The sequence below is a fragment of the Heptranchias perlo genome, chromosome 5 (genome assembly GCF_035084215.1).
Source record: "Heptranchias perlo isolate sHepPer1 chromosome 5, sHepPer1.hap1, whole genome shotgun sequence".
Lineage (NCBI taxonomy): Eukaryota > Metazoa > Chordata > Chondrichthyes > Hexanchiformes > Hexanchidae > Heptranchias > Heptranchias perlo.
Genome location: NC_090329.1, coordinates 20046192 through 20070982, shown reverse-complemented (window position 1 = coordinate 20070982; position 24791 = coordinate 20046192). Strand labels below are relative to the sequence as shown.

The 24791-nt window shown below is 43.5% G+C and overlaps 2 protein-coding genes across 3 annotated transcripts in view; one reads left to right on the top strand and one right to left on the bottom strand.

Annotated features, from left to right (window-relative positions):
• The first annotated feature begins 694 nt into the window (after positions 1–694).
• bag2 (BCL2 associated athanogene 2) lies at positions 695–15835 on the top strand. Its single transcript, XM_067984054.1, has 3 exons — positions 695–1157; positions 4973–5082; positions 13583–15835. Exons 1-3 carry the CDS (start codon positions 1045–1047, stop codon positions 13972–13974), a joined length of 615 nt encoding a protein of 204 aa, XP_067840155.1. The 5' UTR covers positions 695–1044; the 3' UTR covers positions 13975–15835.
• The window catches only part of rab23 (RAB23, member RAS oncogene family), a 60526-nt gene continuing 49155 nt past the window's right edge, over positions 13421–24791 (bottom strand). For both annotated transcript variants that reach the window (XR_010962869.1, XR_010962870.1), the window contains 2 exons: positions 14381–14533; positions 13421–13847 (listed from right to left, as the gene is read on the bottom strand). The gene's annotated coding sequence lies outside the window, so the exon portion shown is untranslated. The remainder of the gene's footprint in view (positions 13848–14380; positions 14534–24791) is intronic.

The window sequence follows — 24791 nt, the reverse complement described above, 5'->3', positions numbered from 1 at the left end:
ATGAAACCGTATCTGACCCAAATCTTCAGGGTAAGTTCATGCATCAGTTATTATAGTGCACGTGCTTTACACAGGCAGATTTAAACTACTTTTTGTAATGTGCATTGATGCCAATGTAAAGTCAGAAAGAAAGAACTTGAATTCATATAGCGCCTTTCACAACCTCAGGACGTCCCAAAGCGTTTCACAGACAATGAAGTACTTTTTGAAATGTAGTCACTGTTGTAATTTAGGAAATGTGGCAACCAATTTGCACACAGCAAGGCAATGGGATAATGACCTGATGATTTGTTTTTTAGTGATGCTGGTTGAGGGATTAAATTTTGGCCAGGACACCAGGGAGAATTTCCCTGCTCTTCGAAATAGTGCCACGGGATTTTTTACGTCCACCTGAGAGGACAGACTGGGCCTCGGTTTAACATCTCATCTGAAAAATAGCACCTCTGACAGCGCAGCACTCCCTCAGTACTGCATTTGGAGCGTCAGCCTGGATTATGTGCTCAAGTCTCTGGAGTGGGGCTTAAACCCACTGACTCAGAGGGGCGAGTGCTACCCACTGAGCTGCATAATGTATCTACATAATGTAGATATCCTACAACCTATACTGAATTTAGGTACAAATTTACAACAAATCAAATTCAGAATAATGTAATCGCCTGATTTTGAGAGATCAATCAAAGAAATAATATTTTATGTGTTTCACACATGGAAAATGCAGAATGCACCTGGCTAAAGTGTTGCTTGTCTTCTGTCAAGAGTTCCTCCTTCTGAAGCGAGTAAAAATGCCACCAGAGAGGGAGAAATCCGAGTGACCGGGTGTGTTCGAGTCTCGCTTGGCTCCGCTCTGTTTCTCCCTGAGCAGAAGGTTGGGCCCCTAGGGGTGTCTTCACCATGTTTGGAAATACTCATCTCCTCGTAGGCTGACGATCAGATCCTGCGGCAAGGGGGGAGCCGTTTGCCAAGTGTCCCGGAGGCGGGAAGGAGAGAGTCAGGAGAGAGAGAGAGAGAAAGGAACAAGTCCACGGCCTCAATCTTCTCACCGCCATGGCCCAGGTCAAGGTCAAGGCTAACGATGCAGAGAACAAGTTTTTTCGCTCCACCTCCATGGCAGACCGCTCGGGACTGTTACTGCAGACTCTCGACGACTTGGAGCTGAGGTGAGGAGGGAATTCAGTCACTAGGCCAACGTTTCCCGTCCCTTCTTTTAAAACAGGCTAATGGAGAAACCAGTGATTGGAAAAAAAAAAGGGGGGGGGGGGGCTTGTCTCCTCGTTTATGAGGGTATCTAAATTTAAAATTTTGCTACGTTTTTTAAAAAAAAAAATTCTAGAACTGATCTTTGCACAACTGTCAGGGACCCTAAAAATAGCCTTAGGAGGCTAGTGTGGGTGTTTAGCAAATAGGAAGGAGACTTCTGCCTTCCTATTTTTAAACAATTTTACAACACCAAGTTATAGTCCAACGATTTTATTTTTAATCCCACAAGCTTTCGGGGGCTTTCCCCTTCCTCAGGCAGTGTGGACTATAAATCGTTGGACTATAACTTGGTGTTGTAAAATTGTTTACAATTGTTAACCCCAGTCCATCACCGGCATCTCCACATCATTCCTATTTTTAGTAAAGACTTTTTTTGCCCCTCTGTTCTGTCCAGTGAGGGACGTGGTGCTGTCAGAGCCAGGAGGTCTGTTCACACTGAATACACTTAACATCTCACCCCTTTCAACATTTAATGGATATTCTTTGCCTCAGAACAAGCATTAATGGGTATGTGCCATGGTGCAATTTTCAATCTCAAATCTAAACAGCTGGGGTTGTTCTCCTTAGAGCAGAGAGGGTTAAGGGGAGATTTAATTGAGGTGTCCAAAATCATGAGGGGTTTTGACAGAATAAACAGGAAAAAAATGTTTCCAGTGGCAGGAGGGTCGGTAACCAGAGGACACAGATTTAAGGTAATCGGCAAAAAAACCAGAGGGGAGTTGAGGAGAAATAGTTTTTGCGCAGCGAGTTGATACGATCTGGAAGAGTTGTGGAAGGAGATTCAATAGTAACTTTCATAAAGGGAATTGGATAAATGCTTGGAAAGGAGAAATTTGCAGAGTTATGAAGAAAGAACAGGGGGAATGGGACTAATTGGATAGCTCTTTCAAAGAGCCCGCACAGGCACGATGGCCCGAATGGCCTCCTTCTGTACTGTATGACTACAATTTTAGCTCCCCCTCCACCTCTAATATTGGCTTGAAGATAAAGTTGAGTCGAGTTAGGGTTTGTGGTGTTCAGCAAAATTCATTTATAAAATGGACATTTCTGGGACTATTATGCCAACTCACTTGATTCCCCCAATTTCCTATTTCCTGTGGAGTTAGGAAACTCACTGGGTCAGACTGGAGGATTTGGGGTTCTGCGTATGTAGCAGTCCTCCAGGAAATACACTGAAATACCTTGACACGAGATGTGGACTGCACTGTATACTGAGAGTTCTTAACTGTTCAGACTTGAAAAGCCAGTTTTGTAATATGGATGCAAATTACTATTTATTAATCTATACAAATTCCCATCTATCCAGAATGATTGTCCTGATTTACTCACACAATAGACCCTGCTTATAATTACATTCTCGACATGACAACAGTGACTACACTTCAAAAAGTACATCACTGGCTGTAAAGTAGCTTTGGGACGTCTTAAGGTCGTGAAAGGGGCTATATAAATGCAAGATTTTTCTTTCTAACTTTGGTATCAATGCACAATACAAAAAATAAAATTTAAATCTGTGTGTAAAGCATGTGAATTATAATAACTGATGCGTGAACTTATCCTGAATAATTGGTGCAGAAATGGTTTCATACCAACATTAAATAAGTATTATCAAAGCCTTGCATTTAAACACCTCCTGAGTACATCTGAATATATTTATTTTGGCATTGTGTGTGTTGCGTGTGTGTGTTGTGTGTATGTGTTTGTTAAAGGCGCTATATAATTGCAAGTTCTTGTTATTGCTTACACTATTACCAAAACTTAAAATTACCCCCTCTATGTGTTAGCAAGCCACCACATGCCATCAAATGTCACACACACACACGCACGCACGCACCCGGAGAGAGAATTTCTGTGTCGTTACCATTTAATGCCTCCAGACCGAATTATATATTTGCTCAACTATAGGCAGTCGAAGCAAAAGGAAAGGGCAATCTTATCAGACAAAGCAGCCGAGGCTTTTATTTTCAAAGTCCCGTTGCCCCAGCCTAGGTCAAATCCATCTGAAAAGATATAACATAGACATTTTTCATCCGGTGACGCAGAATGGAGGAATGTCTGTAACAGGAGGTTCCAGCATAAATCAGCAGGAAAATTATTTTTAAAAATTGATTTTATTACCTTTCAATGGTTTTTATTTCAATTGATGGTTTTGTTCTAAGTATTGAAAAATGTAAGGTGGAGAGACTAGAGGAGCTAGGATTGTTCTGCTTGGAGCAGAGAAGGTTAAGGGGAGATTTAATAGAGGTGTTCAAAATCACGAGGGGTTTTGATAGAGTAAATAAGGAGAAACTGTTTCCAGTGGCAGGAGGGTCGGTAACCAGAGGACACCATAAGAACATAAGAGATAGGAGCAGGAGTAGGCCATTCGGCCCCTCAAGCCTGCTCCGCCATTTAGTGAGATCATGGCTGATCTGATTTTTACCTCAACTCCACTTTCCCGCCCTTTCCCCATATCCTTTGACTCCCTTGCTGATCAAAAATTTGTCTAAGTCAGCCTTGAATGTATTCAATGACTGAGCCTCCACAGCTTTGTGGGGTAAAGAATTCCAAAGATTCACGACCCTCTGGGAGAAGAAATTCTTCCTCATTTCCGTCTTAAACGGGTGACCCCTTATTCTGAGACTATGTCCCCAAGTTTTAGATTCCCCTATGAGGGGTAACATCCTCTCAGCATCTACCCTATCGAGTCCCCTCAGAATCTTTTATGTTTCAATAAGATCTCCTCAGTATAAACCCAACCTTTTCAATCTTTCCTCATAAGACAACCCTTCCATACCCGGAATCAACCTAGTGAACCTTCTTTGAACTGCCTCCAATGCAAGTTTGTCCTTCCTTAAATAACGGCAAAAGAACTGTGCGCAGTACTCCAGGTGTGGTCTCACCAGCACCCTGTACAGTTGTAGCATGACTTCCCTGCTGTTATACTCCATCCCCCGAGAAATAAAGGCCAATATTCCATTTGCCTTCCAGATTACCTGCTGCACCTGTATGTTGACTTTTTGTGTTTCATGTACGAGGACATCCAGATCCCTCGGTACCGCAGCATTTTGTAGTATTTCTCCATTCAAATAATATTTTGCTTTTTTATTTTTCCTCCCAAAGTGGATGACTTCACATTTTCCCACATTATATTCCATCTGCCAAATTTTTGCCCATTCACTTAACCTGTCAATATCCCTTTGCAGACACTTTATGTCCTCATCGCAACTTGCTTTTCCACCTATCTTTGTATCATCAGCAAATTTGGCCACAAGACACTCTGTTCCTTCATCCAAGTCATTGATATATATTGTAAATAGTTGAGGCCCCAGCAGATTTGAGGTAATTGGCAAAAGAACCAGGGGGAGGGGGGGTGGTGGGGGGAGATGAGGAGAATTTATTTTACGCAGCGAGTTGTTATGTTCTGGAATGCACTGTCTGAAAGGGCGGTGGAAGGAGATTCAATAGTAACTTTCAAAATGGAATTGAATAAATACTTGAAAAAGAAAAATTTGCAGGGCTATGGGGAAAGAGCGAGGGAGTGGGATTAATTTAAAGAGCCTGCAATGGCACGATGGGCTGAATGGCCTCTTTCTGTGCTGTAAGACTCTATGGGGTGATCATTCAGGAATACGACTGCTCATGAACTCATTACTGGAATCATTGATTATCTCCTTTCCACCCACCGCGCACACACACCCCCACACACATAGAACTGTTAACGTTTTAATTTTAGGGTGGAAGCTTTGCGGGAAGCAGCAGTTTCGATGGAGCAAGAGAAAGAGACCCTACTGGAGCTGATCCAAAATGTGCAGAACAGCCTGGACATGAAACATATCAGCGATGGTGAGTCCTTGTCCTTTTTTTGTTCGTTGGAATCCTAAATGAAAAGATTGTGTGGAATTCCACAGTATGGGAGGGCCTGGGAAAGAATGAATCGGAAACAGTGCAGCCATGATCTAATTGAATGGGGGAACAGGCTTGAGGGGCTGAAAGGCCTACTCCTGTTCCTATGTTCCTATGCAGTAAAGTCTCGTCAAGAGAGCAGGGTGGAAGCACTCGTAGAATGGAGAATTTGCAACTAGGGAGGAACAAAGGAAGAAAGTTCAGCAGAGCAAATGGCGCAGTAGTGTCGGCAAAATGGAGAAAAGTTTCAACAGAGAGAGCGAGGTCGGAGGTGAGGGAAGGACTGCCAGTCAATAGGGACCATTGTAACTTTTGGCAATACTGTAAATAGGGCGATATTGGATGGGCCGGGAAAAAAATGAAGATGAAACAAATTAATTATAATTTTAATTTAATAATGCTATGGAATCTTTCACACGCACCCGAGCAAGCAAGTAGGGCCTCAGTTTAACATCTTATCAGTTCCAATAACATCTCTCAGTACTGCGCTGAGTGCTGATCATGTGCTAAAGTCCCGGAGTGGGGCTTGAACCCATAAATCTCTGACTCAGAGTGCTACTAACTGAGCCAAACTGACATTTGAGAGGGAGTAATAGTCCTCAGCGCCTCCTTTCCCTGGCCTTATTCTCTATTTTTCCCACTCAAGTTGAATTTTCTTTTTCAGCAGCTGATAACCAGGGAAACAGAGGTTTAAGAATATAAAAAAGCTCCCTTAATTTTTTTTTTAACATCTTACTTTTTTAAAAAACTCCTTAACAAATATATTCAGTCCCTGGCCTTTGATAGCCTTATAATTCCAAACCTATTTGACACTAATGATATTGTTCCCTCCCAAACTTATGAATAAAAAGTGAGAATAATTATAGACTTTAATCCCCACAATCGCTGCTGGTATTGCAAAAAGGTTTAAGATTTAAATAACAAAGATTATTAGTTGTTTTGCCACCATTCCTCGCAGCTTCCATTTTCTCCTCCTGTCTTTACACCATTTTCTAATTGTGCATCAGATACAATTACCAGTCTCTCCGGTGAAATCTCCTGTTCCCAGAGAATAAATTCAAACAACTTTTGCCCAAATTAATATTTTTTGAAATATTTTTCTCAAAACAGTGCCATTTATATTGAAGCTCAGCCTTTGTAACTAAAATTCAGCTTTCGCATAATTAGGTCTCTATTTATCGGATAAAGACACAAAGTTAAAAGCTGAGAATTCGATATAAAGTTGGACACCAGGGGGAGAGATTTCCTCTGTGTGACATGTGTAGGGAAATTGAATGAAGAGCACGTTTATGATTTTTAAACAATGCACAGAGGAAAAAGTATAAATGTTTCTAACCATATGCTGCAGATATATATTTGTTTCAAGCCCATAGCCTTTGTGCCTAGTTGTAACAGGCACAAAAGAGTGGTTAGAATGTGGAACTTGCTACCACAAGGAGTAGTTGAGGCGAATATCATAGATACCTTTAAAGGGAAGCTGGATAAGTATATGTCAATGGGAATCAGGGGGAAAACTCTCCAGTGGCTGGAGTCATACCTCGCACAAAGGAAGATGGTAGTGGTTGTTGGAGGCCAATCATCTCAGCCCCAGGCCATTTTTTTTTATTCGTTCATGGGATGTGGGCGTCGCTGGCGAGGCCGGCATTTATTGCCCATCCCTAATTGCCCTTGAGAAGCTGTTCAAGAAGGTGAGCCGCCTTCTTGAACAGCTGCAGTCCGTGTGGTGAAGGTTCTCCCACAGTGTTGTTAGGAAGGGAGTTCCAGGATTTTGACCCAGCGACGATGAAGGAACGGCGATATATTTCCAAGTCGGGATGGTATGTGACTTGGAGGGGAACGTGCAGGTGATGTTGTTCCCATGTGCCTGCTGCTCTTGTCCTTATAGGTGGTAGAGGTCGCGGGTTTGGGAGGTGCTGTCGAAGAAGCCTTGGCGAGTTGCTGCAGTGCATCCTGTAGATGGTACACACTGCAGCCACAGTGCACCGGTGTGAAGGGAGTGAATGTTTAGGGTGGTGGATGGGGTGCCAATCAAGCGGGCTGCTTTGTCCTGGATGGTGTCGAGCTTCTTGAGTGTTGTTGGAGCTGCACTCATCCAGGCAAGTGGAGAGTATTCCATCACACTCCTGACTTGTGCCTTGTAGATGGTGGAAAGGCTTTGGGGAGTCAGGAGGTGAGTCACTTGCTGCAGAATATTCAGCCTCTGACCTGCTCTTGTAGCCACAGTATTTATATGGCTGGTCCAGTTAAGTTTCTGGTCAAAGGCGACTCCCAGCATGTTGATGGTGGGGGATTCAGCGATGGTAATGCCGTTGAATGTCAAGGGGAGGTGGTTAGACTCTCTCTTGTTGGAGATGGTCATTGCCTGGCACTTTTCTGGCACACATGTTACTTGCCACTTATCAGCCCAAGCCTGGATGTTGTCCAGGTCTTGCTGCATGCGGGCTCAGACTGCTTCATTATTTGAGGGGTTGTGAATGGAACTGAACACTGTGCAATCATCAGCGAACATCCCCATTTCTGACCTTATGATGGAGGGAAGGTCATTGACGAAGCAGCTGAAGATGGTCGGGCCCAGGACACTGCCCTGAGGAACTCCTGCAGCAATGTCCTGGGGCTGGGATGATTGGCCTCCAACAACCACTACCATCTTCCTTTGAGCTAGGTATGACGCCAGCCACTGGAGAGTTTTCCCCCTGATTCCCATTGACTTCAATTTTACTCTGGCTCCTTGGTGCTACACTCTGTCAAATGTTGCCTTAATGTCAAGGGCAGTCACTCTCACCTCACCTCTGGAATTCAGCTCTTTTGTCCATGTTTGGACCAAGGCTGTAATGAGGTCTGGGGCCGAGCAGTCCTGGCGGAACCCAAACTGAGCATCGGTGAGCAGGTTATTGGTGAGTAAGTGCCGCTTGATAGCACTGTCGACGACACCTTCCATCACTTTGCTGATGATTGAGAGTAGACTGATGGGGCGGTAATTGCCCGGATTGGATTTGTCCTGCTTTTTGTGGACAGGACATACCTGGGCAATTTTCCACATTGTCGGGTAAATTCCAGTGTTGTAGCTGTACTGGAACAGCTTGGCTAGAGGTGCAGCTAGTTCTGGAGCACAAGTCTTCAGTACTACAGCCGGGATGTTGTCGGGGCCCATAGCCTTTGTTGTATCCAGTGCACTCAGCCGTTTCTTGATATCACGTGGAGTGAATTGAATTGGCTGAAGACTGGCTTCTGTGATGGTGGGGATATCGGGAGGAGGCCGAGATGGATCATTCACTTGGCACTTCTGGCAGAAGATGGTTGCAAACGCTTCAGCCTTGTCTTTTGCACGCACGTGCTGGGCTCCGCCATCATTGAGGATGGGGATGTTTACAGAGCCTCCTTCTCCCGTTAGTTGTTTAATTGTCCACCACCATTCACGACTGGATGTGGCAGGACTGCAGAGCTTTGATCTGATCCGTTGGTTGTGGAATTGCTTAGCTCTGTCTATAGCATGTTGCTTCCGCTGTTTAGCATGCATGTAGTCCTGAGTTGTCGCTTCACCAGGTTGGCACCTCATTTTTAGGTACGCCTGGTGCTACTCCTGGCATGCTCTTCTGCACTCCTCATTGAACCAGGGTTGATCCCCTGGCTTGTTGGTAATGGTAGAGTGAGGAATATGCCGGGCCATGAGGTTACAGATTGTGCTGGAATACAATTCTGTTGCTGCTGATGGCCCACAGCACTTCATGGATGCCCAGTTTTGAGTTGCTAAATCTGTTCTGAATCTATCCCATTTAGCACAGTGGTAGTGCCACACAACACGTTGGACGGTATCCTCAGTGCGAAGATGGGACTTTATCTCCATGAGGACTGTGCGGTGGTCACTCCTACCAATACTGTCATGGACAGATGCATTTGCGACAGGTAGATTTGTGAGGACGAGGTCAAGTAAGTTTTTCCCTCGTGTTGGTTCGCTCACCACCTGCTGCAGGCCCAGTCTGGCAGCTATGTCCTTCAGGGCTCGGCCAGCTCGGTCAGTAGTGGTGCTACCGAGCCACTCTTGGTGATGGACATTGAAGTCCCCCACCCAGAGTACATTCTGTGCCCTTGCTACCCTCAGTGCATTGCTGCAGGAGTTCCTCAGGGCATTGTCCTGGGCACAACCGTCTTCAGCTGCTTCATCAATGACTTTCCCTCCATCATAAGGTCAGAAATGGGGATGTTCGCTGATGATTGCACAGTGTTCAGTTCCATTCACAACCCCTCAAATAATGAAGCCCGCATGCAGCAAGACCTGGACAACATCCAGGCTTGGGCTGATAAGTGGCAAGTAACATTCATGCCAGACAAGTGCCAGGCAATGACCATCTCCAACAAGAGAGAGTCTAACCACCTCCCCTTGACATTCAACGGCATTACCATCGCTGAATCCCCCACCATCAACATCCTGGGGGTCACCATTGACCAGAAACTTAACTGGACCAGCCATATAAATATTGTGGCTACAAGAGCAGGTCAGAGGCTGGGTATTCTGCGGCAAGTGACTCACCTCCTGACTCCCCAAAGCCTTTCCACCATCTACAAGGCACAAGTCAGGAGTGTGATGGAATACTCTCCACTTGCCTGGATGAGTGCAGCTCCAACAACACTCAAGAAGCTCGACACCATCCAGGACAAAGCAGCCTGCTTGATTGGCACCCCATCCACCACCAGAAACATTCACTCCCTTCACCACCGGCGCACAGTGGCTGCAGTGTGTACCATCCACAGGATGCACTGCAGCAACTCGCCAAGGCTTCTTCGACAGCACCTCCCAAACCCGCGACCTCTACCACCTAGATGGATAAGAGCAGCAGGTACATGGGAACAACATCACCTGCACGTTCCCCTCCAAGTCACACACCATCCCGACTTGGAAATATATCGCCGTTCCTTCATCGTCCCTGGTTCAAAATCCTGGAACTCCCTTCCTTACAGCCCTGTGGGAGAACCTTCACCACACTGACTGCAGCGGTTCAAGAAGGCGGCTCACCACCACCTTCTCAAGGGCAATTAGGGATGGGCAATAAATGCCGGCCTCGCCAGCGACGCCCACATCCCATGAACGAATAACAAAAAATATGAGGCAGAAAGGAATAGAAGGATACGCTGATAGGGTGAGATGAAGAGGGGAGGGAGGAGGCTCGTGTAGAGCATAAACACCAGCCTAGAGCTATTGGGCCAAATGGCCTGTTTCTGTGCTATAAGTACAATGTAACTCTGTGTCGAAGCATTTCAGTTACACACCACAAACTGATTTCTCTATCCCTGCTTCCCTGACAAACACAACTGCATAAATGACTGTACCTGGAGTCTTCCAATCTGACACGTGCTTCCTTCTTATTTTGATTGTTTTTACCAAATCACAGTTTATTAGGGAGTTATTTAAGAACATCGCAAGGAACATAGGAACAGGAGTAGGCCATTCAGCCCCTCAAGCCTGTTCCGCCATTCAATTAGATCTTGGCTGATCTGTATCTTAACTCCATCGACATACCTTGGTTCCATAACCCTTAATAACCTTGCCTAACATTAATCTATCAATCTCAGTTTTGAAATTTTCAATTGACCCCCAGCCTCAACAGCTTTTTGAGGGAGAGAGTTCCAGATTTCCACTACCCTTTGTGTGAAGAAGTGCTTCCTGACATCACCCATGAACGGCCTAGCTCTAATTTTAAGGTTATGCCCCCTTGTTCTGGACTCCCCCACCAGAGGAAATCGTTTCTCTCTATCTACCCTATCAAATCCTTTAATCACCGTTAACACTTCAATTAGATCATCCCTTAATCACCTATACTCAAGGTAATACAAGCCTGGAATGTGCTAACTGGCTTCATAGTTTAACCCTTTATGCCCGGTATGATTCTGATTCTGGGACTCAGGCTGGGAGAGAGGTAACGAAACAGTGGGGACTCAGGCAAGGGGGATGCAACACAACATGATGGGGATGAGAAGCAGGTAAGAAGTGAAAAGTGGAACTGAGTCAGATAAAGTACTCAGTGATTGGGAAAGTTAATTTAGTTGCTTGAGTTACATTTTCAGATTTAGAATTTGGTTCGACTTTGTACCTGCAGTTCCCAAAGTTCTCCACCACTGGGGGGTTTGCTCACCTCATGTCTGGGTCTGTTGAAGACTAATTGATAGAGATTGATTGCCGTGATTAGTCAGTAACTCCATTATCATTGTATCATGCGATTATCAGGATTGTAGAAGGTGAACTAGATGGACCTTGATCTTTTCTCGTCTAGCAATTCCTAGGATCCTAATGACTATTTCAGCAGTATTGTGGTCCCAAACTCTGTTCCTCTATTTAATAAGTATGTAATGAAACAGTGGGGACTTCGGCAAGGAGATAAAAGTAATGGTGCGGACAGAACAGGTAAGAAGTAAAATGTGGACCTGCGTCAGGTAAAGTCATTCAGGCCCAATCTGTCCACTGCAGCATGTACAGGGTTTAATGGGAAAAGGTAACACACTGGATAAGTTTTCTGTATCTAATTACAGATATCCTCCATCCACCTTTTTACATTTTTTACTGTTAAAACATTTATATTTACAGAAGCATCCCTGCTGGTTTAGTTGATGTATTGTACCTTTAACATAGTAAAACGTCTCAAGGTACTTCACAGGAGTGTAATCAGACCACAATTGACACTGAGTCAAAGAAGGAGACATTAGGACAGGTAGATCGAAGAGGTAGATTTTAAGGAACGCCTTAATGGATGAGAGAGAGGTCGAGAGGTTTAAGGAGGGAGTTCCAGCACTTCTAAAATGGAGATTATCCTTGGGTATATACCATTTATGGTACTTGCCCGCATTTATAACTCATAGCTTTAATTATCATTAACATCCTTCAGATGTCTTCAGTTATCTAGCTCTGGAATTCCCCCCCTAAACTCCTCTGCCTCTCTCTCCTTCTTTAAGACGCTCCTTAAAACCTACCTCTTTGACCAAGATTTTGGTTGCCTGTCCTAATGTCTTTGGCTCAGTGTCAAATTTTGTCTGATAATCGCTCCTGTGAAGCGCCTTGGGATGTTTTACTATGTTAAAGGTGCGATAGTAATTCAATTTGTTGTTTTCATTCGAACATGTGAGTTAAACTACAGATTTGAAATATCTAATGAAAGACCATTGCATCTTTTAAGGGAGAATTGGATAAATCTTTATAAATACATTTTTGAAACAGAGGGAGAGAGCAGGGAAATGGGATTAGTTTTCGATTACTCTAGTAAAGAGCCAGCACAGACATGGACAGTTTCAGTGCTCTAAATAAGAACATAAGAACATAAGAAATAGGAGCAGGAGTAGGCCATACGGCCCTTCGAACCTGCTCCGCCATTCAATCAGATCATGGCTGATCTTCGACCTCAACTCCACTTTCCTGCTCGATCCCCATATCGCTTGATTCCCCTAGTGTCCAAAAATCTATCTATCTCAGCCTTGAATATACTCAACGACTCAGCATCCACAGCCCTCTGGGATAGAGAATTCCAAAGATTCACAAACCTCTGAGAGAAGAAATTCCTCCTCGTCTCAGTCTTAAATGGCCGACCCCTTATCCTGCATCCATGCCCTCTAGTTCTAAACTCTCCAGCCAGGAGAAACAATCTCTCAGCATCTACCTTGTCAAGCCCCCTCCGAATCTTTTACATTTCAATGAGATCACCTCTCATTCTCCTAAACTCCAGAGAGTATAGGCCCATTCTATTCAATTTCTCCTCATAGGACAACCCTCTCATCCCAGGAATCAGTCTAGTGAACTTTTGTTGCACCACTTCTAAGGCAAGTTTATCCTTCCTTAGATAAGGAGACCAAAACTGTACACAGTACTCCAGGTGAGGTCTCACCAAAACCCTGTACAATTGTAGTAAGACATCCTTATTCTTCTACTCCAACCCCCTTGCAATAAAGGCCAACATGCCATTTGCTTTCCTAATTGCCTGCTGTACCTGCATGCTAACTTTTTGTGTTTCTTGTATGAGGACACCCAAACCTCTCTGATTTCATAATTTTTCACCATTTAAAAAATATTCTGTTTTTCTATTCTTCCGACCAAAGTGAATAACCTCACATTTCCCCACATTATACTCCATCTGCCACCTTCTTGCTCACTCACTTAACCTGTCTATATCCCATTGCAGACTCTTTGTGTCCTCCTACTTTCCCACCTAGCTTTGTATCGTCAACGGCAATGATTCTTTGTGTATCATGAATCAAAGATTGAAGGCTATAAGAATAATTAAAGGGATGATTTGTGTTTTAATCACAGATTAATTTACAGGTTTTCTTTCTCTCTTCAATTTTTTGACAATAAAATGAATCATGATTTTTATTACATATGTGTAGCATGTAACATGGAGGCACAAATTAGAAAGTTCTATTCGTTGGTGCCAATAATCGTTCTATGCAAATCTTTACACAGGGGAGCGGGAAGAACTCAATTTGACAGCCAATCGCCTCATAGGCCGAACCCTCACTGTCGCAGTTTCCCTGGAGACTATTCGAAGCCTTCAGCAGGAGGAGTCCCTCAGCAAAGCCACGGCATTGATTGATGAGGTGGTCAACAAGGTCCTTGAAGATTTGGGAAGTGCCAAGAACCGCTTGATGGTTCTCTATAACGCCTGCTCCTCCGAGGCACCTCAGGGGCCAGTGGACCAGAAATTTCAATCCATCATCGTAGGCTGTGCCTTAGAAGATCAGAAAAAAATCAAAAACAGACTGGAGAAGTTGATTCGAAACGTGTCCAGTGCAGACAGATCAATCAGCTTCCTGGATCAGCAGAAAGCAAAGCCTTGCAACTACAGTCATGTCTAATGAAACACTCAGTGCCTGTGCTATTCAACAAATGAAATATATTTAACGAAGTGACTATTGACACCACCGTGTCAGCCAATGAGTTGGAGGCGGAGCAGGGCGGGACTTACAGCAGGACTCTCAGGAAACAGTCTATTTTACAGCAAACAAGGTCTACTTACTCAGCAAACAGCATCTATTTAAACAGAGTCTATTTAAACAGCGTACTACAGCAAATAGTCTATTTAGTCAGCAAACAGAGTCTATTTAAAAAGAGTCTTTATGAACTACAGCAAACAGAACTCATGACTGAAACTACAGCAACTTCTCCTGATAAAAGCAGGATTATTTCTCCAGCAAAATGCAGTGAGTGGAGGATAGTTATATAATACAAATAATGTGCCTAAAATCAATCCCAGTCACTTACAGCTGTGCCGTCTCCCAGCATGATTGAAAGGGGAATTACCCAATCATCTCCATTCTGGTCGGGAATAGTGATGTCACTATATGTAGCCTACAACAGTAAAGCAGGCACATAAAAACAGAAAATGCTGGAAATACTCAGCAAGTCAGGCAGCATCTGTGGAGAGAGAAACAGAGTTAATGTTTCAGGCCGATGACCTTTCATCAGAACTGGAAGAAGTTAGAGATTTAACAATTTATTAACAAGTACAGAAGCAGGGAAAGAAGGGGGGAGGGAGGAAAGAATAAAGGGGAAGGTCTGTGAGAGGGTGGAGGGCAGGAGTGATTAAATGACAAAAGGGATGATGGTGCAAGGCAAAAGGGGGTGGTAATGGGACAAGTAAAGAAACAAAAGATGGGTCTAGAAAGCAGGCATGCGCATTAGTGAAACAACCCGTAGAAAGGAAGACTATGAAAAATGAGATGACTTAAAGCCCTTAGACGCTACTGGAGACAACCTCCTGAGATAAAATGTATCTTAACTGGTAAATCTTTGCTAAAGATTAGTGAAAGAAGCTCCTCTGGTGGATTCATAGTTCGATACACTGCCTGGTGTAGCAGTAAACCACATAGATCAGAATGTCCCAGCTGTGATTCCCAGTCTGGTTGAGTTAGCTCATTTTGAGCAGAGGGGACAAATCCTACGGGGTTCTCACTCCTGACCACTGCCCACCAACCCCTAATGAAAAGAGTTTCAGGTGATGAGGGGATTGGGCTTAGCTGTGATGCTGTCCTTGCTTGAAAAACCTGCCCAAGCTCTCGTGAAGTAAAGTCACGAGTAAAGTCGGAAGACCACCAGTGCCTATAGACTTGTACCCCAGCAGGAGTCAACGCCATCGGTGGGGGGAAAAATGTTCAAGAAGTTTCATTAAAACCACCGTGGCCAGATTTACTAATTCTTCATTGCTTAGGAGTTTTCCTTGGCAGTCTCGTCATTGAGTGGTTGTATGGTGTGTGGACTTTGTTCTTTGTACTTAGAGATTCTCGATCAGGATTATTTCACCGCTGAACATGTCTGTTACTTATAATACCGTCAATGATGACTTTATCCAGACTTTTGTTACTGCTGATGCAGAGGTTGTGATACTTCCTACTCAGTATCAGTAGTCTGGTGGAAATACATTTAACACATTTTGTTTCGCTTCAGGTCTTAAAAACTTTAAGCACAGGACTGACTTAAATATTCTGATTGAAATGGGTGGTGAATGTTACACTGACATTTCTGCAGTGAAAATGGTCTTTGATGGATAAGTGGTTTCTTCCTACAGGTACAAGCTTGAATTTTTACCGTACACTTGAGTTGCTCGCTATAGACTGGAGGGAGGAGAACTTTTTATAGAACTTTCTTTACGTATATTTTCACTGCTGTGTTGAAAAAGACTCCAATTTGGCATTAGTTAAAAGGCTGTGAATTAAACAACGTTTTTCAATTCTTTTTTATATTAATCTTTGGAAATCTGCAGATGCAAAATGAAAAACAAACTGAGTGTGCTAGTTTGGGGATTAGACGATCTAATGGAGAAGTTATAATACCCAGGTGTTCTCCCTCAAATAAAAGTGTATATTAAAAAGGAGCTGAATGGAAATTTAAGATTGTTCTATGAATAACCTGCGTTGTAGGTTTGCTTGCTATTTATCCAAACACGTCACAGTTTTGTTGCTAATATAACAGTAACATAATGCAGAGTTTAGGATCTTCATGAGGATTCAGCCAACTTTTTAAGTAGCATACCTTCCCCAGTTCAGTTCACATTATTAATCATTTTCACCACACACATTATTCATTCTAACTTTAAACCTCCTTAAAATTTACCCCATTGTAACTTCATATGACTTCCTACCGATGGAAAAGTGGGAAAAAAATGATTGGTTGGCAAGATCAATAAGTAGGCAAAGTTTATTTGGTATTATTACATAGAATTTACAGCACAGGCCATTCGGCCCAACAGATCTATGCCAGTGTTTATATTCCACACGAGCCTCCTCCTACCCCTCTTCATCTAAATCTATCAACGTAACCTTCTATTCCTTTCTCCCTCATATGTTTATCTAGCTTCCCCTTAAATGTATCTATGCTATTCGCCTCAGCCACTCCATGTGGTAGCAAGTTCCACATTCTCAACACTCCTTGAGTAAAAAAAGTTTCTCCTGAATTCCCGATTGGATTTATTGGTGACTATCTTATATTTATGGCCTCTAGTTTTGGACTCCCCCACAAGTGGAAATATCTTCTCTATGTCTACCCTATCGAACCCCTTCATAATTTTAAAGACCTCTATCAGGTCACCCTTCAGCCTTCTCATTTCTAGAGAAAAGAGCCCCAGCCTGTACAATGGAGTGGTATAACTAATGATTAAAATAAGTGTGAAGAGCAGAAGAGAATAAATAAATGTGATTAAGAAGCGATTGTCCCAGTATGAAGTTAGGATCGATACTGTTAATAATAAAGTTCACCAGATGATAAGGCGCTTCTGATATGCAGTAAATCCATGCAGTATGTTGTGTTTACAGTGATGCTGTTGTATACATGAACCATCTTTTACATTCCTGTCTAAATTCTAGGGCTCTTTTTTTTCTGTACTAGCTCAATTGCTAAATTTAAATCTGAGATAGGTAGCTTTTTGGCAACCAAAGGTATTAAGGGATATGGGCCAAAGGCAGGTATATGGAGTTAGATCACAGATCAGCCATGATCTTATCAAATGACGGAGCAGGCATGAGGGGCTGAATGGCCTACTCCTGTTCCTATGTTCCTATGGTGCGCACTTTCACCAAATTGGAATAAAGTGAAAATAATACGGCACAAACAGGTGTTTGGTGTGATTAACTGGTGGAAACCAGCCTATGGCTGTCTGCAGACTCAAGTTACTTTGGATGGTTTGAGAATTGGTATTCCTGCTCAGATTGAAACAATTTGCTTCATGTACAGTGGCTGTAAGATTTTGAGAAACCATCTGTTGAAAAATAGTCCAGTTTAGATGTGTGTGCAAAAAAACACGATTAGCACAAGACTGTGTGGGAACACACACTGTCTACCTGATTCCAGTTCAAAACTAGTCTAACCCCATAGTACTTAACTTGGCAGTAAAGAGCATCCCTTTTAAACTCAAAGGAGGGAAATCAGGAAGCGCTTTTTCACACAAAGGTTGTAGAAATCTGGAATTCTCTGTCCCAAAAGGCTGTGGATGCTGGGGATCAATTGGAGCTTTCAAGACTGAGATTGATAGATTTTTGTTAGGTAAGGGTATCAAGGAATAGGGAACAAATGTGGGTAAATTGAGTTAAGATACAGATCATCCATGATCTAATTGACTGGCGGAACAGGCTTGAGGGGCTGAGTGGCCTCCTCCTGTTCCTATGGTCAAAGTATCCTGTCAAGCAACTTGTGATTAAACGCCTGTACAAATCAAAGCCTGGGCTGATCGTCAAATGAAATTCAACATGGACAAATAGATGGGAAAAAAAATAGGAGGCACATGCATTCCATGGATGGGATAGAAGTCGCTCAGGAAGAAGTTGAAACATAGAAACATAGAAAATAGGAGCAGGAGTAGACCATTCGGCCCTTCGAGCCTGCTCCGCCATTCAATATGATCATGGCTGATCCTCTACCTCAATACCATATTCCCACTCTCTCCCATACCCCTTGATGCTTTTTGTGCCTAGAAATCTATCTATCTCCTTCTTAAATATATTCAGTGACTTGGCCTCTGCAGCCTTCTGTGGTAAAGAATTCCACAGGTTCACCACCCTCTGAGTGAAGAAATTTTTCCTCATCTCAGTCCTAAATGTCCTACCCTGTATCCTGAGACTGTGGCCCCCTCGTTCTGGACCCCCCCAGCCAGGGGAAACATCCTCCCTGCATCCAGTCTGTCTAGCCCTGTCAGAATTTTATATGTTTCAATGAGATCCCCTCTCATTCTTCTAAACGCGTGTGAATACAGGCCGAGTCGACCCAATCTCTCTTCATACAACAGTCCTACCATCCCAGGGATCAGTCTGGTGAACCTTCGCTGCACTCCCTCTATGGCAAGCATATTCTTTCTTAGGTAAGGAGATCAAAACTGCATACAATACTCCAGGTGTGGTCTCATCAAGGCCCTGTACAACTGTAGTAAGACATCCTTGCTCCTATACTCAAATCCTCTTGCAATGAAGGCCAACATACCATTTGCCTTCCTAACTGCTTGCTGCACCTGCATGTTTGCTTTCAGTGACTGGTGTACAAGGACACCCAGGTCCCTTTGTACATCAACATTTCCCAATCTATCACCATTTAAATAATATTCTGCCTTTCTATTTTTCCTTCCGAAGTGGATAACTTCACATTTATCCATATTATACTGTATCTGCCAGGTATTTGCCCACTCGCTCAACTTGTCTAAATCGCCTTGAAGCCTCTTTGCATCCTCCTCACAACTCACGATCCCACCTAGTTTTGTGTCGTCAGCAAACTTGGAAATATTACATTTGGTTCCCTCATCCAAATCATTGATATATATTGTGAATAGCTGGGGCCCAAGCACTGATCCCTGCAGTACCCCACTAGTCACTGCCTGCCACCCCGATAAAGACCCATTTATTCCTACTCTCTGTTTCCTGTCTGTTAACCAATTTTCAATCCATGCCAGTATTTTACCCCCAATCCCATGTGCTTTAATTTTGCACACTAACCTCTTATGTGGGGCCTTCTGAAAATCCAAATAAACCACATCCACTGGTTCTCCCTTATCTTTTCTACCAGTTACATCCTCAAAAAACTCCAGTAGGTTTGTCAAACATGATTTCCCTTTCATAAATCCATGTTGACTTTGTCTAATCCCGTTGATATTTTCTAAATGTCCTGTTATTGCATCCTTTATAATAGACTCTAGGATTTTCCCTACTACTGATGTTAGGCTACCAGTCTATAGTTCCCTGTTTTCTCCCTCCTTTTTTAAATAGTGGGGTTACATTTGCCACCCTCCAATCTGCAGGAACTGTTCCATAATCTATAGAATTTTGGAAGATGACAACTATTTCCATGGCTACTTTTTTAGTACTCTGGGATGCAGATTATCAGGTCCTGGAGATTTATCAACTTTCAGTCCCATTAATTTCTCCAGCACTTTTTTTCTTACTAATACTAATTTCCTTTAATTCCTTTTTCTCACTGGTCCCTTGGTTCCCTAGCATTTCTGGGAAGTTATTTGTGTCCTCTTCCGTGAAGACAGAACCAAAGTATTTGTTTAATTGTTCTGCCATTTCCCTGTTCCCCATTATAAATGCTCCTGTTTCTGACTGTAAGGGACCTACATTTGTCTTCACTAATCTTTTTCTTTTTACATACTTGTAGAAGCTTTTACAGTCCACTTTTATGCTCCTTGCAAGTTTACTCTCATACTCTATTTTTCCCCTCTTAATCAATCTCTTGGTCCTTTTTTTGCTGAATTCTAAATGCTCCCAATCCTCAGGCTTGCTACTTTTTCCAGCAACTTTATATGACTCCTCTTTGGATCTAATACTATCCTTAGTTTATTTTGTTAGCCGTGGTTGAGCCGCTTTTCCTTTTGTGTTTTTGCGCCAGAAAGGAATGTATAATTGTTGCAATTCATGCATTCATTCCTTAAATGTTAGCCACTGCCTATCTGCCGTCATGCCTTTTAATGAAGCTTCCCAATCTATCATAGACAACTCACTCCTCTAACCTTCATAGCTTCCTTTGTTTAGATTTAGGACCCTAGTTTCGGATTGGACTACTTCACTTTCCATCTTAATGAAGAATTCTATCATGTAATGGTCACTCTTCTCTAAAGGACCCCGCACAACAAGATTATTAATTAAACCCTTCTCATTGCACAATACCCAATCTAGGATAGCCTGTTCCCTGCTTGGCTCCTCAACGTACTGGTCTAAAAAACCATCTCGTACAGACTCCAGGAATTCATCCTCCACAGTATTATTGTTAATTTGGTTTGGCCAGTCTATATGCAAATTAAAAGTCACCCATGATTACTGTAGTACCCTTGTTACATGCATCTCTAATTTCCTGTTTGATCCCATCCCCTACATTACCACTACTGTTTGGAGTTCTATAGACAACTCCCACCAGTGTTTTCTGCCCCTTGGTGCTTCTTAACTCCACCCAGACTGAATCTACATCTTGATCTTCTGAGCCAATATCCTTTCTCACTATTGCTCTGATTTCATCCTTTATAAACAATGCCATTCCATCTCCTTTTCCTTTTTGCCTGTCCTTCCTAGATATCGAATACCCTTGGATATTCAGCTCCCAGCCTTGGTCACCCTGCAGCCATCTCTCTGTAATTGCAATTATATTGTATCCGTTTACATCTACTTGTGCTGTTAATTCATCTACCTTATTACGAATACTTCATGCATTCTGATACAGTGCCTTTAGATTTGTCTTTTTAACATTTTTAGATATCTTAACATTCTTTTGTACTATGGCCCTATTTGTCTTATTACCATTTTTTCTTACCCGGACCCTATTTGTTGTCTTTTGTTTGTATATTCTGTCTCTTCCTAACACAATCTGGTTATCCTTACCCCAATCACTTTCCTGCACTGTTTCTTTGTCTTTGCTCTTTAGCTTTCTAGATTTCTCTCCACTGGGACCCTCCCCCACCTTATTTAGTTTAAAGCCCTATCTACCTCCCTAGTTATTCGATTCGCTAGAACACTGGTCCCACCATGGTTCAGGTGAAGCCTGTCCCAACGGAGCAACTCTCTCTTTCCCCAGTACTGGTGCCAGTGCCCCATGAATCGAAACCCACTTCTCCCACACCAATCTTTGAGCCACGCATTCATCTCCCTGATCCTATTGACCCAATGCCAATTTGCTCGTGGCTCAGGTAATAATCCAGAGATTATTACCTTTGTGGTTCTGCTTTTTAATTTAGTCCCTAGCTGCTCAAACTCTCTCAGCAGAACCTTTTCCTTAGTCCTACCTATGTCGTTGGTACCTACGTAGACCATGACAACTGGATCCTCCCCCTCCCACTCCAAGTTTCTCTCCAGCCCGGAGGAGATGTCCTTAACCCTGGCACTGGGTAGGCAACATAGCCTTTGGGACTCATGCTCCTGGCTGCAGAGAACAGTATCTATCCCCCTAACTATACTGTCGCCTACTACAACCACCTTTCTTTTTACTCTCCCCACTTGAATGGCTTCCTGTACCACGGTGCCGTGATCAGTTTGCTCATCCTCCCCACAGTCCCCACACTTGTCTACAAGGGTTGCAAGGACCTCAAATCTATTGGGCAAGCGCAGGGACTGAGGCTCCTGCAATGCTACCTCCTGGATCCCCGTACCTGCCTCACTCGCAGTCGCACCCTCCTGTCCCTGACCATGTGTCAATTCTAAAGTATTTAATCTAAGCGGTGTGGCTGCCTCCTGGAGCGAAAGGTCCAGGTCGCTTTCTCCCTCCCTGATATCTTGCAATGTCCGCTCAGAGCCGAAGTACCTCGAGCTGCAGACACTTACTGAAGATGTAGTCGCCCTGGACAAAAATGTCCACAAGCTCCCACATATTGCAACAGCAATACATCTCCTGTTCTCCCATTATTTTATTTATTTAATTAATTAATTTAGTGTTAATTAAATTATTTACCTCGTTTAATTTGATTAATTACATTAAGTTTAGTTTTTAAAATTTAGTTATATGCTATATGTTAACTTAAAGCTCAGCCCACAAGCGAAAGAGACTTGGGAGTGTTTGTTGATGTCATTTATTAAGTCCAGACAGCATAAGGTGGCAATAAACAAGGGGAACATGGTGCTTGCTGTAAGAGTTGAGTTCAAATCACCATAGTATGCAGTGCCCCTGGATTACTGTAGACAGTTCAGGTGGTGCAACGTAAAGGGTACAGTCAAGCAGGGCAGAAGGCTAATCCCCAGCGTAAGGAGAAGCTATGAGGAAAGAGTAGGTTAAATGGGACTCTTCAGCCTCAAGAGGGGGTCATCTCAGTGAGGAACTTAATGAGGAATACAAGAAACTTCATGGGATAGAGAAAGTAAACCCAGGACAATACTCGGGTTTGTGTAATGGTTCGGGATTGTGTAATGGCTCTGATTCATGTAATAGTTTGGGATTATGTAATAATTCAGGATTGTGTAACAGCTTTGGATTGTGTAATGGCTCAGAATTGTGCAATAGTTCAGGATTGTGTAATAGCACAGAATTTTGTAATGGCTCAGGATCGTGTAATGGCTGGATCATGTAATAGCTCTGGATTGTGCAGTGGCTGGATCATGTAATAGCTCTGGATCGTGCAATGGCTCTGGATCGTGCAAAAGCTCTGGATTGTGTAATGTTTCAGGATTGTGTGATAGTTCTGGATGGTGTAATGGCTCTGGATTGTGAATTTGGCTCTGGATCATGTAATGGCTCTGGATCATGTAATGGTTTGGGATCGTGTGATGGCTCTGAATTGTGTAATGGATCAGGATTGCGTAATAGATCAGGATTTTGTAATGTCTCAGGATTATGTAATAGTTCAGGATTGTGTAATGCTTCAGAATTGTGTAATAGTTTGGGATCGTTCAATAGCTGGATTGTGTAATGGCTCTAGAACATGTAATGGCTCTGGATTGCAAATGGCTCAGGATTGTGTACTGGATCCTAATTGTGAGGGGCTGGTTTAGGACAGATGTCAGAAATCACTTCGTCCCACGGAGGGGCGGGGGGAGATCAACAAATGGAACAGGCTGCCAGGAAGAGTGCTTGAGACCGTTAATAAGACAGCTGGAATCGGTAATGTGGTGACAGTCGAGTTTGGTATTCTAGATGGGCTGAAGGGCCTTTTTGCAGCTGAACATATTTTGAGATCTTGTGGTCAGTCCTGGAGATTTCATCACATGATCTCTCGCGTTTAACAGTCCCGCCCCCACACTTCCGCCATTGGTCGCCCAAACACGTCCCATCCTTGCGATGTCCTGCCATCTCACGCCAAGTGTAAAGTGAAGAGACTCCTTATTACTTGTTTGGATGATTCTTGACTAACAGTCAAACAGCCAATTTTCCCATCTCCAATATTTGTACAACTAATAAATCAACATGCTCAAAGAAAATGACAAAGAACACCATTATTTTAATGCCCCTATGATTTTTCGTCTGGGTGTCGCTCATAGCAGTGTCTTGGAGATTAATCTTTAATTCCTGGAAACTCCAGGCCAATCCTGGAGGGTTGGCAGACCCCTAGATAGTCTTTCATTCAAAATATCCAGAACGGAAAAAAAATACCACTTTTTGCGATTTAATATTTTGCTGAAATAAGCAGTGAATTGATCGTGGTTAGCACCAGGATAGTGTGTTTGTGTCAGTGATTCCCCACATGGTGACTTGCTGATCTCAACCATACTGCCTTGGAGAGTTGCCAAGCGGAGGCCAAAAGTAATATCAGAGGCCAGGCAGGCTCAGGCCACTCGCACTCCATCCAGCAGCCAGCTCAGACGCAGCATCCGAGAGCTTCCAAAATCAGCTGTCTTGCTGTGAATTATTTTTGATGGTACTTGGCTATTTTCATCTCTTTGCTACGAAGGTTTCCTGCTCAACCCCAAAGCACCAGTCAATTGTAAACGCTTGCTGTGTGTTCAAGGGCTATGCTTAATAAGTTAAAAGTTATAGTATAACGGCGGAGAATTTCGTTAACATGCAGGTACAGCAAGCAATTAGGAAGGCAAATGGTACGATGGCCTTTATTGCAAGGGGGTTGGAGTATTTTTTTTCTTCGTTCATGGGATGTGGGCGTCGCTGGCAAGGCCAGCATTTATTGCCCATCCCTAATTGCTCTTGAGAAGGTGGTGGTGAACCGCCTTCTTGAACCGCTGCAGTCAGTGTTCTCCCACAGTGCTGTTAGGAAGGGCCAGGTAATGACCATCTCCAACAAGAGAGAGTCTAACCACCTCCCCTTGACATTCAACGGCATTACCATCGCCGAATCCCCCACCATCAACACCCTGGGGATCTCTATTGACCAGAAACTTAACTGGACTCTCCCACAGTGCTGTTAGGAAGGGAGTCCCAGGATTTTGACCCAGTGACGATGAAGGAACGACGATATATTTCCAAGTCGGGATGGTGTGTGACTTGGAGGGGAACGTGCAGGTGGTGTTGTTCCCATGTGCCTGCTGCCCATGTCCTTCTAGGTGGTAGAGGTCACGGGTTTGGGAGGTGCTGTTGAAGAAGCCTTGGCGAGTTGCTGCAGTGCATCCTGTGGATGGTACACACTGCAGCCACAGTGCGCCGGTGGTGAAGGGAGTGAATGTTTAGGGTGGTGGATGGGGGTGCCAATCTAGCCGGCTGCTTTGTCCTGGATGGTGTCGAGCTTCTTGAGTGTTGTTGGAGCTGCACTCATCCAGGCAAGTGGAGAGTA